We start from the raw sequence: 17,208 nt of genomic DNA, 5'->3' as shown, positions 1-17,208 counted from the left end.
AGAGGGCAGTTAGCAACCTGAGGACACCCAGATACCACTCAGCGTGACTTTTAATATTCATTATTGTAAGGGGAATCAAATAGACTATTTTCCTTACTTGGGTAAGAGGTTAACTTTTGGAGAGGAGTTAACATATCTAAGAATAGGAAAATATGTGATCAGCCATAGCTACCCTGATGTAGCTACCTATCACTGCCAAGTTATTTTTTCTTCTTAATTAAAAAAAAATTTTATTGATCTTTTAGAAGGGAAAGAGAAAGAGAGAGAGAGAGAGAGAGAGACAATGATTTGTTGTTCCACTTATTCATGCATTCTTTGGTTGATTCTTGTACAAGCCCTGATCAGGGATTGAACTCACAACTTTGGCATATTGGGATAATGCTCTAGCCAACTGAGTACCCAGTCAGGGCTACTTTTTCTTCTTTTTGAAAAACAGGCCCTGGCTGGTTTCTCAGTAGTTAGAGCATTAACCCGGCATATGGACACCCCAAATTTGATATCCCATAAGGGCACACAGGGGAAGTGACCATCTGCTTTTCTCCTCCACCCTCTCCCCCTTCTCTCCCTCTTCCCCTCCTGCAGCCAGTGGCTCGGTTGGTTCGAGCATCGGCCCCAGGTGCTGAGGAAAACTCAGTTGGTCCGAGCAGCAGCCTCAGGCGCTAAAAATAATTCAGTTTATTCGAGCATTGGCCCTAGATGGGGTTGCCAGGTATACCTTGGTCAGGGCGCATGTGGGAGTCTATCTCACTATCTCCCCTCCTCTCACTTAAAAAAAAAAATTTAAAAAAGGTTCTCGGCCCTGGCCGGTTGGCTCAGCGGTAGAGCGTCGGCCTGGCGAGCGGGGGACCCGGGTTCAATTCCCGGCCAGGGCACACAGGAGAGGCGCCCATTTGCTTCTCCACCCCGCCCTCCTTCCTCTCTGTCTCTCTCTTCCCCTCCCGCAGCCAAGGCTCCATTGGAGCAAAGATGGCCCGGGTGCTGGGGATGGCTCCTTGGCCTCTGCCCCAGGCGCTAGAGTGGCTCTGGTCTCGGCAGAGCGACGCCCTGGAGGGGCAGAGCATCGCCCCCTGGTGGGCAGAGCATCGCCCCTGGTGGGCGTGCCGGGTGGATCCCAGTTGGTTGGGCGCATGCGAGAGTCTGTCTGACTATCTCTCCCCGTTTCCAGCTTCAGAAAACTACAAAAAAAAAAAAAAAAGGTTTTCTCATTAAACTATGTGAATATTTATTATATGTGATTTGAAAAATATGGAAATGGTGAAAGAAAAAAACATTGTTGGGAATCATATAATGCTACATTCTGTACTTTTATAAAACAAAAGCATTTTCTATACCTCACTCATCCTTCATAACCATTATGTACTTGACAATAAGTATGGTATTCCACTGAGTATTTAAGCCATTTTTAATTTCTTCCTATTATAATTACTATGGCAATCAACATTTTCCTAAAAGAGAAAGCAAAGCTGCTCAGCACAGCATAAAGGGGTCACTGACGCAGTACCCGTGCTTGGCTTCCAGCAGGCCCTGGGGCAGGAAGGGACCTCGGGAGGCTCTCCTTCCACCTGTGATTCACATTAGCCCATTTCCTATTCTCCTGCACATCTAGTGGTTCTCAAGTTAGGACCTAAGTTGGTATTGGTAAGAACTGTGTTCAGTGGAGACTGGATAGGACACAGGAAACAACAAAGACTTGTAAATTTTTTCTTTTTAGGATAACCTTAGAATCTAAATGCTCTTACCTTTGGGGAAGGATCTTTTAATGTAAGAGTCATCAAGGAAACAGACTGTGGGCTTCCAAGTTCGGGTGTATCAGACACAAAGGCTGACCAGTAGCCATAAAGAACTTTTTTTTCTATTGATTTTATAGTATAAAGAAAACAAGCTAATGCTCCTTGGCGAACTCTGGCTTGGTAAGACCTTGAACAACCAAGAGAAAAAAAGAAAAAAGGATTTAATAGTTTCTAAAACTATAAGCATGAAATACTATTTATTCTCCATACTCAAATGATACATTAAGAAATTAAACATTCTGGTCTTGGCCGGTTGGCTCAGTGGTAGAGTGTCGGCCTGGTGTGCAGGAGTCCCAGGTTCAATTCCCAGCTGGGGCACACAGGAGAAACGCCCATCTGCTTCTGCACCCCTCCCCCTCTCCTTCCTCTCTGTCTCTCTCTTCCCCTCCCACAGCCAAGGCTCATTGGAGCAGGGTTGGCCCGGGCGCTGAGGATGGTTCTGTGGCCTCTGCCTCAGGTGCTAGAATGGCTCTAGTTACAACAGAGCATTGCCCCAAGATGGGCAGAGCATTGCCCCTTGGTGGGCGTGCCAGGTGGATCCTGGTTGGGCGCATGCAGAAGTCTGACTGCCTCCCCATTTCCAACTTCAGAAAAATACAAAAAAAAAAAAAAAAAGAAAGAAATTAAACATCCTGAGTAAGTCCTAAACACGCCAACATATTAAAAAAATTATTTTTCAAAATACAATTAACACACACTAAAGCAATTTGTTTATATAACACAATATAGCTGACAGTTAAAAAAAAATAGAGAAAAAAAATACTGTAAAAGGGCAGCATTGTGATGTCAGGAAACTCGTGTTAGCTGAGGCACTGAGGAGTACCCACTCATCCCACAACACGCACTGAGCGTCCTCTCCCGTGTGCCCGGCACTGTGCCGAGGCTGGCGGACACTAACCCATCCCCTGCCCCTGACCAGCTTATTAATGGCATAGACTGAGTTGAAAAGATAACTATAGTAACACGTCATTATTGACACTAAGGCAGAGATAATTAACAGGGTCACACAGCAGGGTACCCAAACCAGAAAGGGGGGGGCTTAGAAAAGGCTTCTCAGAGAATATAACTGCTAACTAGTGGTTAATATGGCAAAAAAGCAAAAAAAAAAAAAAAAAAAAAAGGCCCTGGCCGGTTGGCTCAGTGGTAGAGCGTCGGCCTGGCATGCAGGAGTCCTGGGTTCGATTCCCGGCCAGGGCACACAGGAGAAGCGCCCATCTGCTTCTCCACCCCTCCCCCTCTCCTTCCTCTCTGTCTCTCTCTTCCCCTCCCACAGCCAAGGCTCCATTGGAGCAAAGTTGGCCCCGGGCGCTGAGGATGGCTCTGTGGCCTCTGCCTCAGGCACTAGAATGGCTCTGGTTGCAGCAGAGCGACCCCCTGGATGGGCAGAGCATCGCCCCCTGGTGGTTCCCGGTCGGGCGCATGCGGGAGTCTGTCTGACTGCCTCCCCGTTTCTGGCTTCAGAAAAATACAAAAAAAAAAAAAAAAGAAGGAATATTCCAGGCAGAGAAACCACATATACAAAGGCAGATCAGGAGAACGAAGCAAAATGCAGAGTAATGCCAAGTCCCAAATAAATGAGAATCTTCAAGTTAAAGCACATGCAGCAGTCAGTTTTAAGCGAAGTGATGAAAACTTACATGCAACTTAGAATAAGAGGCATAAAAATATAACAAAATACTGTTACCTCATTTTATTCTGCATGCCTCCTTCAGCATCAGAATAGTCCGAGTCACTACTGCTGGCCCTCTTCCAGTTGGGAGAGCAGGAGGCGGAGGACACGCGCCCTCTCCTTGCGGCCCCACTCCCGTTTAAGGTCAAGCTCTGGGCCCCGGGGGAAGAGGGATGCGGCGTGCCCCCTCCGCGCAGGCTCAGTCTGCCCAAGCCAGTGACCGGGGCTGCTTCTCTTTCCCCACTGGATTCTTCCTCCTCATCCTCCTCTCCTTGCTGGATTTTCTTTGGTTTTATTTTTAATTTTTTCTTTTTATTCTGCTGGTAGGAGCAAATGAAAACATATATATGATAGTGATTTCAAAACAGCTTGTAATGGAATCAGTGGCACTTTATCTTTTGTTATTTACCAAGTATGTCCCCAACATGTAGTTGAAAGTAAGAAGAAAAGTGAAGAAGTGACACTTATTTAACACCCCATGCATCAGTCACTATGCTAAGTGTTTAGACACACCCTACAGGATTATAAGAAGGAAGGTATGAAAAATGAGGGACAGCAAAATTTGTGACCTGGGTTTAAAGCCCATCTATGTGACCCTGGGCAAATCACTTGCCTCTCTGAGTTTGACCTTCATCACCTCTAAGACTAATAGCACCTGTTCTGCAGGTTGTTGTGAAAGCATTCAGCATTCTCAACTAACGTTCTGCAAGTGAATTCAACGTCTATAGAAAATGACTTGAGTGACTACTTCCTCAGTTCTCCCAAATAAGAGTTATAGTAAATTCCACTCTACAGGCATAGGAGAGACATTAATCCATTAGATACAATGCATGTTTTCGGGTTTTGGTGCTTTGGAGGTATAGATATTAAGTAAAAGCTAGTTTCTTTTCTTCTACTTCTTTCTTTCTGACATCCAAAAATCTTTGGAATCTGTGCCCTCCTCTGCATTCCTAAAGTCCTGACCTTGGGAAGAAGGTCCTTGTCACTTCTACCTTAGATTAGTCATGTGACTCTAGACTCTCACCATTTTACTTGCTACCACAGTAATTTTTCTAAAATGCAAATCTTGCCTGACTAGTGGTGGCACAGCAGATAGAATGTCAACCTGGGACACTGAAGTTCTAGCTTCAAAACCCCGAGGTCGCTGATTTGAAGCCCAAGGTCGCTAGCTTGAGCAAGGGGTCACTGGAACGGTTGAAGCCCTCTGGTCAAGGCACATATGAGGGGTAATCAATGAACTAAGGAGACGCAACTACAAATTGATGTTTCTTATCTCTCTCCCTTTCTCTCTTCTCTCTCTTGCTAAAAAAAAATAAACAAAATAAAATGTAAATCTTTTCTCACTCTACTATGTAAGATTTTCCAATGAATCTTTACCATCTATATGATAAAAGTCCAAATTCCTTAACATATATAAGACCCTTATGACTTGGCCTCTGCTATATACTTGCCCCTCCCTTCTACAGCTTACATTCTACACCTACTGGTTAAAAATGGGCTACAGGCACTCTCATTCTTTATATTTATGCATCTTTTGCTCCCTTAAATAAAAAATAAAATAAAAAAAAAAAGAGGTCCTTTTCTGTAATACCACTCGGTCTTTTTTTTTTTTTTTTTTTTTTGGCAGAGACAGAGAGAGTCAGAGAGAGGGACAGATAGGGACAGACAGACAGGAAGGGAGAGAGATGAGAAACATCAATTCTTCGTTGCAGTTCCTTAGTTGTTCATTGATTGATTTCTCATATGCGCCTTAACGGGGGGGGGGGGGGGGGGGGGGGGCTACAGCAGACCGAGTGACCCCTTGCTTGAGCCAGCGATCTTGGGCTCAAGCTGGTGAGCTTTTGCTCAAACCAGATGAGCCAGCGCTCAAACTGGCGACCTCGGGGTCTTTAACCTGGGTCCACCACATCCCAGTCTGACGCTCTATCCACTGCGCCACCGCCCGGTCAGGCAGTACCACTCAGTCTTGAGTGTTGGTTTAGCCACATCTTTTTAAAAGCCTTCTTACTCTTCAATTTAATCAGGTACCCTGAGTGTGTCCCCAAAGTACTCTGTGAATGTGCTGATGAAAGAAATCACAAAATTGCATTGTATTTATTCATCCTTGCCTTCTCCTCAAACTCCTAAAAACAGTAGTATCTTTAATTTTTAGCATAATGTCTGGGATCTGGCAGAGGTACAGGAAATACTGAATAAGTGAATGATTTTGAGCAGTGGTCCCCAACCTTTTTTGGGCCACGGACTGGTTTAATGTCAGAAAATATTTTCACGGACCGGCCTTTAGGGTGGAACAGATAAATGTATCATGTGACAGAGACAAGCGTCCGCGTCAAGAGTCTTAGACGGATGTAACAGAGGGAATCTGGCTATTTTAAAAAAATAAAACATCGTTCAGACTTAAATATAAATAAAACGGAAATAATGTAAGTTATTTATTCTTGCTCTGCGGACCGGTACCAAATGGCCCATGGACTGGTACCGGTCTGTGGCCCGGGGGTTGGGGACCACTGAGTTAGAGAATTCTTAATTATAAGCATTTTTACCAGGTGTTACATTTCTAGAATATACTGCTGTATAGTCTAGATTCTCTAGCAGAAATATGAAAGAGATAGCAGCTATCTGGAAAGGCTAGAAAATTGGGTGAGTGTGGAGACAGTGAGCTGATGGGTAAACGGGTTCTAATGGAATCCATTAGAGAGGAGTTGGCAAATTACAGTCCAAAGGCCAAATTCCGCCTCGTGCATAACCTGTTTCTGTAAAGTTTTATTGGGACACAGCCACACCCATTCATGAACATAGTGTCTATGGCTGCTTTTGCACTAGGACATCAGAGTTGTCAACTGCAACAGAGACATGAATATATACCTGCTATCCTTTCACAGAAAAAATTTGTTGACCTGTGCTCTGGAGCATTTGAAGGATGGGGATGCTTGGCTTTGGAAGTAGAGTGAATGCCCATTCACTGACTAGATATCTTACAAGTACAGCATGCTCTAACTGGTATTTTTAGCAATGTGGTGAATTTAAGTGTTCTGTATTAAAACCCCTAAACTGAATCAAACTCAAGGTGAACCTTTGGCACAGCAGTGATGCAAATTAGAAAACATATAGCAAGCAATTAAACACAATCTGCAACTTAAATCTAAACAGACATAAATGTACCATAGTTGGTCGAGAAGCGCTGGATTCTGACTGCTGCAACTTGGCGGGCGGCCGCCCATCATACTGAGGGAGCAGAGTGGGGTATAACACCGTGGGCATCTCTATGTTTATTCCGGGGAGTCCATGAAACATGGATTTCTAAGGATGATGATTAAGAAAACACGCACAAAAAAACATAAATCAAATATTATTCATAATGTTCTGGATCACACAGAAAATAGATTAACGTTTAGAAGCTTATTAAGGAAATAAAAAAGGAACAGAAGATAGCATGTAAGGCTCGAAGAAGAGTTTAATGTCATCTAGATCTGATTTGGTCAGATCAGGTTAGATTTGGCTTTATTTTATTTTATTTTATTTTTTATTTATTAATTTTTAGAATTTATCCAGTTTTATCTAATTATTTTATCTAAATATAATTTTAAAATTTAAGTTATTTATGTCCACACCTATATATCTGTCTATTTGGGAGTAGGAGAGATGGCACAGGGGAAAATTAAAATTTTACCCATGAGAAAGCTAACTGATCTTACACAGCTTAACCTGAGGCCAGCACAGAGTTTCTTACCATTTTCTGACTGAACCGAAGACAGCTGGGCCCCCAGAGGCTGACCTGATTTTCCCACCAACTAGCAGGCTCAGAGATCAAAGGACAGCAGCTGACTGACACACACCATGATTGGCCTCCTACCTTATGGGGCAAGAGCCAAGGAGAAGCCCAGGTTCTTTCAAATACATAGTTTCAAGATAATCTAAAAGCAAATTATCTACAGATCATACCTACTCTCTTCCTGGATTAAGATACATTGATGAAATTTTAGAATTTTTGATACTTTTACTAAAGCAAGGTTTATTATTTTCAACTCTTAATTTTAAGTATGTTTGTATATGGACATTTTATTTTTCTGTCTTAAAATATAATACTCTAAGGCTAGCCTTGGAGTGACAATGTAAAGTGGTCCTTACGTCTGGGGTTTAAATAGCAAAGACACTAACCATAATGAGTATGTGGGTTTAAGCAGACAATGCCTTACCTTCAGCACAGCCAGGAGAGCTCCAAGTTCTTCAGTCTGTGTCAGTTTCATCTTCCCACCAGTTAGAAGGGACTGTATACCTTTTAATGCATTTTGTAACAACTAGGGGGAAAAAGGAAATCAAGGTAAAAGGTAAGTGAAATTTGATTGCACAGGAATCAACTCTCTGGCACCACTTAGGATCAATAAGAAAATGTCTTCAGAGGATGAAAAGCCTTTAGACAGGGAGGGAAAAAAACAACAACATGAAGATCCAGAGAAGAGGGCTGATGAACTGCTAGTCATTTTCAAGAAGAACAGAGTGCTCTTATTGAATAAGAGTGGTCTTATCATACATATTTATAAACTGGCACATAAAAATGGTGAGTAAGGAAAAGAAGAGCCGTTCAGCGGAAAGAATAAGATAGGAACGGGAAGGTGGCAGCAGAGATCAGAAGTGGGGAATCGATATGCACTGATCTCAGCAGCTCTTAAAGGCAAAGACATGTATTTGGGAGCGCGCTTCTGGAGGGCAATGCCGATCAAGATCGCGTTTTTGACTCAGTAATCTCATTTCCAGAATCCTGCTCTCAAGAAATACTCCTCACATGGAGAAAACATAAAATAGTGGAAACACTGAAAAAAACTTCTATTTCCATCAATTATGACAATGATTATATATGAAGCTAACCCTCTCCTGTATGTAAAACTCAACAATAGTAAGAGCAGGCATTCTGCCAAGCCCTTTAAATGCTTTATTTCATATACTCCTCGTAAGACCCCTACAAAGTAGTTATATAGCCTTAGTCCCATTTTACAGATGAGAAACATGAAGGCTCAAGAAGTTAAGTAATTTTCCAACTACGGAGTTAAGAAGCATGAGGTACAGCAATAGGTGCTGAAAAGAGGTGCAAGAGATATAAGCTTAAAAAAGAGAAAAAGCGGCAAAACATATTTATTTATTTATTTAAATTTATTTATTCATTTTAGAGAAAAGAGACAGAGAGAGAAACAGAGACAGAGACAGAGAGAGAAGAGGGGAGGAGCAGGAAGCATCAACTCCCATATGTGCCTTAATTGGGCAAGCCCAGGGTTTTGAACCGGCAACCTCAGTGTTCCAGGTCGACACTTTATCCACTGCGCCACCACAAGTCAGGCCAAAACAACATATTTAATATAAATGTGTATATGAAAAAAAATCTGGGGGTCTGTAGAACAATGTTCCCAGTGGTTATACCTGAGCAGAGGACTATAAGGAACTTCACCGTCTTAGATATGTAATTTTTGAAATGTGCCACTCAGAATTTAAAATATATTAACAAATTGTCATATTTGCATCAGATTTTTAAAAAGAAATAAAATATTGCAGATATTGTGGAATCCACTCTTTTCCTTTCCATCTATAAGACAGTCACTAGTCTGAAATTATATTGCTTTTATAATCAGAAGAGGAAAAAAATATTTTAATTTTTTTTTTTTTTGTATTTTTCTTAAGTTGGAAACGGGGAGGCAGTCAGACAGACTCCTGCATGTGCCCGACCGGGATCCACCTGGCATGCCCATCTGGGGCATGCTCTGCAGCAATCAGAGCCATTCTAGCGCCTGAGGCAGAGGCCACAGAGCCATCCTCAGCACCCGGGCAAACTTTGCTCCAATGGAGCCTTGGCTGTGGGAGGGGAAGAGAGAGACAGAGAGGAAGGAGAGGGGGAGGGGTGGAGAAGCAGATGGGCGCCTCTCCTGTGTGCCCTGGCCGGGAATCGAACCCGGGACTCCCGCACGCCAGGCCAACGCTCTACCACTGAGCTAACCGGCCAGGGCCGAAAAAAATATTTAAAAAAAACCTAGAATTGCCCAGGCCGATTGGCTCAGTGGTAGAATGTCAGCCTGGCATGTTGATCTCCTGGGTTTGATTCCAGTTCAGGGCACACAAGAGAAGCGACCATCTGCTTTTCCACCCCTCTTCTTCTCCCTTCTCTCCCTTTCTCTCTTTCTGTCCCGCAGCCATAGCTCAACTGGTTCAAGGGCATCAGTCCCAGGTGCTGAGGATGGCTCCATAGAGCCTCTGCCTCAGGCACTAAAGTTGCCAGCATTGGCCCCAGATGGGGGTTGCCGGGTGGATCCCAGTCAGGGTGCATGTGGGAGTCTATCTTCCATTCTATCATTTGGAAAAGAAGAGGAAGAAGAAAATAAAAACCCTAGAATTGCACAACAAAAACAGTTTCTTACAATTTAAATATGAAAGATATGATTTCAGTCTTTTTTAGGTTATCAACGTTCCATTAATGCCCATATCTCTAGACAAAACTAATACAGCAACCAAATTAAACTCTTTGACAATGGCCTCTGTTCCACTGCTGCTCCTAGACACATCTGTAACATTCACAGATCAGTGGTAGTTCCACTTACCATGCAAAACGTGATATCATCCATATCCGGTGATTTTGGAGACTGTAAAACGGTCAAGAAAGCTTGGAAGCAAATACTCTGATAGGGCTCCTCCAAGTACGGCTGTCCTGGCACGCTAAAACACAGAGAGGAAGCAACTCCAACTCAGTCTCCTTTGAAATGGGGCTTGCAACCAAATAAGAATTAAAAGCAGCAATAATATAGACTAATGGAGTTAGAATATACCCTTGAATGAAACTGTATTATGGAGAACTCTGCACTTTGGTTAATTACTGCTGTGGGAGGCACAAGACTGAAATGAGTAGGATTTAGCTCTGCAAGGGAAATAATGCCGACTGTCTTATTGAGTCAGAATCACACAGCTGAACCTGCCTTCCTAGTAACTGGACGATACTGCAACGTAAAGACAAGCTATCACACATCAGTTCAAGTTTGTGCTGCTCATTCTCTATTGCATGAATCTAGAATGGGGCATCTGGGATTGGTTCCATTTTCTTAGAAGAAATTGGCCTTCACAGACAAATCTCACAAAAGCTTAAATTCATATGAATATATCCTAAAAGACTGAATAAGGTTAGAATTTATACCAGCAGAAAACGAAACCTCGACATACTGCACATATATCACTTTTACTATATTTTAGGGATAAGGTCCTAGCCTATTTTTCCTTCATTTCTTTACAAGTGATATGAAAATTAAAAAGAAACAATTTACAATGATATTAGCAAAGAACATGGGAAATGCAAAGTAGGTTATTTTTCTAAATTGGCTCTGGCTTCAGACAGACTGAACCAACTACAAAAGGCCCATGAGAGGCCCCACACTACGACAACTGGGAAATCTCACTGCAGTCACATACCTGAGACATAAGTTTGCCATACAATGCACTGCAGCTCTCCTTACTTCAGGGTCAGACTGACCCAAGCTGCTCAAGTTCACCAAGAGTCCATTCTTGCCTAACAAGTCTGGGAGATACTAAAACAAAATAACAGCCAATGTTGGTCAAAGAACAGCTTCTGGAAAATACTACTCTTCAGACAGATTTCATTTTCTTAACTACAGAGCAGTTAAGTACCAAAAGACTGGGTGTTCGGTAAAGTCTTTCAAATGGGCAGGCAAAGATATCCAAGAGACATCAGTAAGGATCATCACTGCCAGCCTGCGAAGTTGCTAAAGTATTGAGTCTTGGCTGCACAGCTGAGTATTGATAATAAATAATAACAGTTACTACTTACCAACTGCCACGCACTTTCTAAGTCTGTCTCGCTTCATCCTCAGAGGAACTATTTTACCCATGAGGAAATGAGCCTCAGTGGTCGAATAAGGGTTGCTCCCACACATCTAATTAACACTCAGAAACCTGAACAAAGGCCTATTGGTTCAGAATCTGTGCTCCTAACCTTTCAAAAAACAAACCAGAACACGGTTTAAGCTACCTTTTGACATTTTGAGCCATTGCCATAAAGCAGAGCTGCCAGGGCTTGAAGAATTTTCACGTGCGTCCAGGAACTGCATTGGTGAATAGCAGAAATCGTATATGCCAACAGGAAATCTAGGTTCTGTTCATCAACAATCACCTATAGAAAGTAAAGTACACATATGATCCAACTTTGAAAAAAATATTTTTGTCACTTTCAGACAAGAATGCTCATCTGAATTAAGCTATGTAAGAAAGAGAGTGGTGTGTCCATCTTTTTTGATTCAAAAAGATCAGCTTTAAATGGCCTTGAAAGTCTGAGCAGGACAGGGCCTCTCCTCGCCCCGGGGCCTTGTTCGCTTCTTCCCCTTTCCTCTCCCCACTCAAAGAAGAACCTGGCAAAGTCCTTATAACTTTTCCTTTAACTAATCAGACATTCGCAGCTGTAAACATACAGATATATAAGACTCAATCCACTCAAATTCCTTAATTCAACTAAACTGCCTTATACATAGTAAATGCTCAACAAATACAGTGTGAATAAATGTCTACTAAATAGCTACTATGCCGCCACCATAACGTGTCAAATATAACAGGAAGAGATGGCATTTCCTTATCCTCAAATTTGTTTATAATCTTGTTGGGACTAAGCTAACTGAAATATCAACTCACAGGCAATTGAGATGAACTGTTGTCAAATGCTAGAGAGATGGTTAAGGTCTGTAGATGCCACAGGTGATTAGAAACTATTCTAACGGCCAGTGTGACAAAAATGACATCCCTGAGAACAGTCAACATTTGGAAGCTATCACATCAATCTGAAAATTTTCTAAACTTGAACACAGCCTTATTCCATTAATGGAGCCACGTGCAGCAGACATTGTTGGTAACCTACCACTTCCTTCTTTTTGGCTGGCAGAGTAGATTTTGTTTGGGTGCTCACCTCTCCCACATGAGACCTGAGGGTAAATCCTAAATAGTCTAAGGCAGTAGTTCTCTACTAGGGGCAATCACGTCCTCCAGGGAACATCTGGCAATGTCTGTAGACATTTTTGATTGTCACAACTGGAGAAATGCTATTGGCATCTAGTGGGAAGAGGCCAAGGATTCTGCTAAACATTCTACAATACACAGCACAGCCCCACAACCAAGAATTATCCAATAAAAAATATTCACAGTGTCGAGGTTGAGAAACCCTGATGGTAGGGTTGAGCTGCACATTGTAATCAAAGGAGATTAAGCCCTCCAGGTGATTCTAATGTGCAGTGGAGGCTGAAACTTCCAATTTAAGCCACTCACTGTCACTCTATTCCCTGGTCAAACTGGTATAGAGAGGTTCTCATATGACTTACGTCTTCCCAGCCAAATATCAGGGAAGGTCTGCTGCAGAGCCTGTGGGACAAATGTCTTCATTCTTAAATACAAAAGACACAAAATAAACAGTTCCTTTGCTTTTACTGGGTGTTAATTATTTTTGCACGGGATGCCTGGAATTGAAGCAGTCATTTTATGACTGAGACATGCAGGCTAAGGATAACCCATATATCATGGGTGACAGAAGGGAAAGATGCCAGTAATCCCCTCATTTTAAGTGCTCTTAGAGCTGCCTCCCTTGGGGCATAATTAAAAACACACACACACACACACACACACAAAAACCCGTCTACTCTGGGTTGGCTTTTCTGTTTCTTGCAGTGAACAGCACCCTAAATGACATAATGTAATTGACAAGTTTTGTGTGAACTACATTCATATACTCATGCAATATCTTATAGAAACAGCCTTAATATCAATAGTTTATTCCTAAAAAGACAGGCGATTTATTTAGCAAGTTGGAAAGGGTTCTGGAGAGAAGGGAGCTATTTATAGTACAGATCTTAATATAAATATAAATAAAATGGGTACTTTTATCTAGTGTTCCCTTGCCCTAAAGCTACTTACTTCCCATGTTTTATAAAGACCAAATGTAGGTCTGACCTGTAGTGGCGCAGTGGATAAAGCGTCAACCTGGAAATGCTGAGGTCGCTGGTTCGAAACCCTGGGCTTGCCTGGTCAAGGCACATATGGGAGTTGATGCTTCCAGCTCATCCCTCCCCCCTTCTCTCTCTCTGTCTCTCCTTTCTCTCTCTCTCTGTCTCTCCCTCTCCTCTCTAAAATGAATAATAAAAAAGACCAAATGTAGCCTGACCAGACAGTGCCGCAGTGGATAGAGTGTCAGACTGGGACGTAGAGGACCCAGTTTTGAAACCCTGAGATCGCCGTTTGAGCATGGGCTCATCTGGCTTGAGTGCAGGGTCACTGGCTTGAAAGTGGGATCATAGACTTGAGCCCAAAGCTTGCTGGCTTGAAGCCAAAGGTCACTGGTTTGAGACCAAGGTAGCTGGCTTGAGCCAGGGGTCACTTGCTCTGCTGTAATCCCTGATCAAGGCATATATGAGAAAGCAATCAATGAATAACTAAGGTGCTGCAACAAAGACTTGATGCTTCTCATATCTCTCCCTTCCTGTCTGTCTGTCCCTATCTATACCACCTCTCTCTGTCTCTGTCACACAAAAAAAAAAATGAATAAAAGACCAAATGTAGGCTACCAAAATGGTAGCTTTGCAAAAGAGAAAAAAATATTGGTAGGAAAGGGATAGGGGGTTATTTCAATTTACTCTTAAATATATCTTGGTCTAATATATATCCTAAGAAACATTCTAAAACCTGGGGACCTGAATGATATTGGTTTCTTTAGAATACCTCTAATGGAAAAATTTCTAGAACTGTATAAAATATAATTGACAAAAACAAAACAAAACTGTTTTAACATCATTCTTAGTGGGCATTTTCTTTCTCAAAAGATCAGCCTATCAAACCTTCCACAGATAGAGTATTTCAAAGGTACTTATTTATTCTCAAAGTTCATCATCTGAATTCTGAAGTTTCATAAATGATTACCTGTAATGTGTTAAGTAAATGGTGGACAAGCTGAGACACTTTGCTGATAAGATGGTTCTGATTAAGAGGCACCATTCGGCAAGCTTGGACAAGAAGAGCACAGACATCCTACCAAAAACAAACAAACAAAAAAGACAACGACCTATTAGTCAGATGAAGACCGCACCCCTGGCCCACTACCAAAATCTAAACTAAAATAAAACAGGTAAATAGGAAAATAAAAGTGAATGTTAACACTCATAACGGGGACCGATGATATTTGAGGCAGAAAGTAGGAAGTGACAGCACAAAAATAGGATGTGCTACAAAAGAGAGAAAAGAATCAACACAGTTTTTGTCAGGCTATAGACTCCAGAGTCTCTACATATGCAGAGGCAGTATAACTAAATAACCAAAGAAAGGCTTCCATGATATAAAAGTACACACTGAAGACAATACCAAAAAGTAGCAAACCAGATTTTCAATGCCACTGGGAAAATCAGAAACTACACTTGTATGAATTTAATGTAAAATTAGGGAATTCTAAAAAAAAATAAATAAAAAAAATGAACTATTCATTTATCCATTGATGTATAATAAATAAAAAGGTTCTGAGAACTTACTATGTGCCAGGTAGTATGCTAGGTCTTTGTGTTCCAAAGGTAAACAAACATATTTCTGAACCCCAGAGGCTCACAATCTAATGAGGGAGAAGAAATACTCACAAATATTTAAAGTAAACTAAGTGCTGGAAGAATTAAATACAAACTCTAGGGAAATGGAAACTAGGGAGGTCTTGTGGAAGTGATTTTTAAGTAGACTCTAGAATGATTTGAAGGATGAGTAAAAATCTGCAGACAGACAAGGTGCAGAAAGACACTGCAAGCAAAGGGAATTGGTGCAAAGACTAGGAATACTAGTGGGAGTAACACTAATAGGTGCTTGAGGAACAGTAAGTTGTAAATGACTGCAATCAGGGCACCAAGGGAGGAATTATAGGACAGGAAACTGGAAACACACATACTTTTGGTGCAAAATATCAAATTATACAAATAAAACAAAAGTCCCCAACTATTCCCTTAATTCCACTCTACTTCCTAGTAATACAAACTTTTATTCTGTTGTAAACTCTTTGTATCTGTAAATGTATATAAAATTTTAAACCTCCCTAACTTCTATTGGTCTCATACTCTATGGATTGTTCTGTAACTTACTTTGACCATTTACCAATATGTATTGAAGATCTTCCCAAATCATAGTTTCACTTTTCCTATCAGTTGTTCTTGTTGTTTTTCCCACTAAAGAAAAGATAACTCTGGTAGCAGAGCAAGAAATGGTTTGAAGAAGGGCTGGACTGGAGGCAGGCAATAAATTAGAGGAGAGAAGTGTAACAGTCCAAGGAAGAGTCACCTGGTCTGAGGGCTTAGCAATGGGTATACAGAGGGGACGGACGGAGACATGTTTATGAGATAGATTGCAAAGAATTCGAATTGGATAAGATCTGGAAGGAAATAAAGTACAAGAACCAGTTAGTGCCTGTGTGACTTGGAAGATTGTGCATGTCTGTGTGCGACAGGTCGGGGACAGTGTGTGTCTAGACATAACTACTCATTTTTAGGAACTGTCAAGTTTGAGGTGCTTGTGAGCACCAGAAGGCAGTCTATAATTGAGTCAAGAATTCAGGCCCAATGTGTGTGAATAACTTACTCAAAGTACTTCTAAGAGGTGGCAGAGGGCAGAGCTAGCTTGAAGAAATAGAAAAAGGCAGGGACTTTGTGACAGATTTAGGTTCCAATTCTAGCTCTGCCTTTGCTAGCAATATAACACTGGCTTTTTATAAGCCTCAGTGTTTTTATTACTAAAATCGACCTAATATAACACTCATGCTCTAAAGTTCCTGGACCATGCACGGAAAAGCGGTCCGTGTATCCCGTGCTCAATAAATAGCAGCAGTGAATTTTATATACAAAGTATTCTGGATGCAGGGGGTGGAGCGGCAGAGAAGGGGGAACGAAAGGGTGGAATCTGAGATGACATCTGCCTTTGTCTCAGAGCAGAAGTCATCAAGTTGGGTTTTGAAAGGTACAAGTGTGTAAAGTGCTGCAGGATCTTCAACAGATCGCAAAGAGAATGTGCCACGGCAGGAAGGCGCAAACCAGCCTGAAATTAAAAAGTTTGAAGCGGGGCTGAGAAAAGCCGGGAGAGGCAGGCGGGAGATACCAGTGAGGGTCCCTGAAGGGTGGGGCCGGGACCAGAAGATGCTTTGGAGCCGTCTCCGCCCGGCACCCCGCCTACCTCCGGGGCCACGCCGCCGACCTCGCTGTAGTTCTCGGAGATGAGCTGGTCTAAAATCAGGTGGATCTCGCTGCGGGAGGAGCTGCTGTCGTCCGGGCGCAGGGCGCAGAGCTTGGCTGACAGGCGGCGGAACCCAGTGCCTTGCTCTCGGGGTAGCTCCAGGGGTGCCTCTCGTGGCGGAACGCCCAGCGGGGAGCTAGCGACTTGCACGGTCGCCATCTTTCTTACGTAGAACAACCAGGAAAATACTTCCGGGGCATTCCTTACTCCGCGCTCCTGCTCCGGAAATACTATACGTACTGTCTTTGGCCCAGAATCCAATCAGATACGGTTCCAAGATGTTGGGGAACAGTTCCTGAGTCTAGTGCCCTGTAGATACCCTTCAGAAATTAGCTTGGAGACTCTTCCTCGCCCATCTCTCCCTGAGGGCTGACTGAGACTCTGACCTCCAAGAAAGTTTGTTCCTGAGCAGAGTGGACATTCCTGTTTAGTACCAGATTCTGGCTGGAATTGGGGAGGGACTGTTGTGGATGGCTG

At 42.5% G+C, this 17,208-nt stretch overlaps 1 protein-coding gene across 1 annotated transcript in view; it reads right to left on the bottom strand.

Annotated features, from left to right (window-relative positions):
- HEATR6 (HEAT repeat containing 6) overlaps positions 1 to 16,895 on the bottom strand; it is a 36,283-nt gene extending 19,388 nt beyond the window's left edge. The window contains exons 1-9 of the mRNA XM_066363893.1: positions 16,672 to 16,895; positions 14,398 to 14,505; positions 11,477 to 11,617; positions 10,900 to 11,015; positions 10,041 to 10,155; positions 7,656 to 7,757; positions 6,622 to 6,759; positions 3,475 to 3,776; positions 1,740 to 1,917 (exon numbers count right to left, since the gene is read on the bottom strand). Of these exons, the coding sequence (XP_066219990.1) occupies positions 1,740 to 1,917; positions 3,475 to 3,776; positions 6,622 to 6,759; positions 7,656 to 7,757; positions 10,041 to 10,155; positions 10,900 to 11,015; positions 11,477 to 11,617; positions 14,398 to 14,505; positions 16,672 to 16,890 (1,419 nt within the window). The 5' untranslated portion in view covers positions 16,891 to 16,895. The remainder of the gene's footprint in view (positions 1 to 1,739; positions 1,918 to 3,474; positions 3,777 to 6,621; positions 6,760 to 7,655; positions 7,758 to 10,040; positions 10,156 to 10,899; positions 11,016 to 11,476; positions 11,618 to 14,397; positions 14,506 to 16,671) is intronic.
- Positions 16,896 to 17,208: the final 313 nt, after the last annotated feature.

This window comes from Saccopteryx leptura, chromosome 2 (assembly GCF_036850995.1).
Source record: "Saccopteryx leptura isolate mSacLep1 chromosome 2, mSacLep1_pri_phased_curated, whole genome shotgun sequence".
Taxonomy (NCBI): Eukaryota; Metazoa; Chordata; class Mammalia; order Chiroptera; family Emballonuridae; genus Saccopteryx; species Saccopteryx leptura.
Note: the sequence above shows the minus strand (reverse complement) of the source record. Positions and strands in the feature narration are given on the sequence as shown.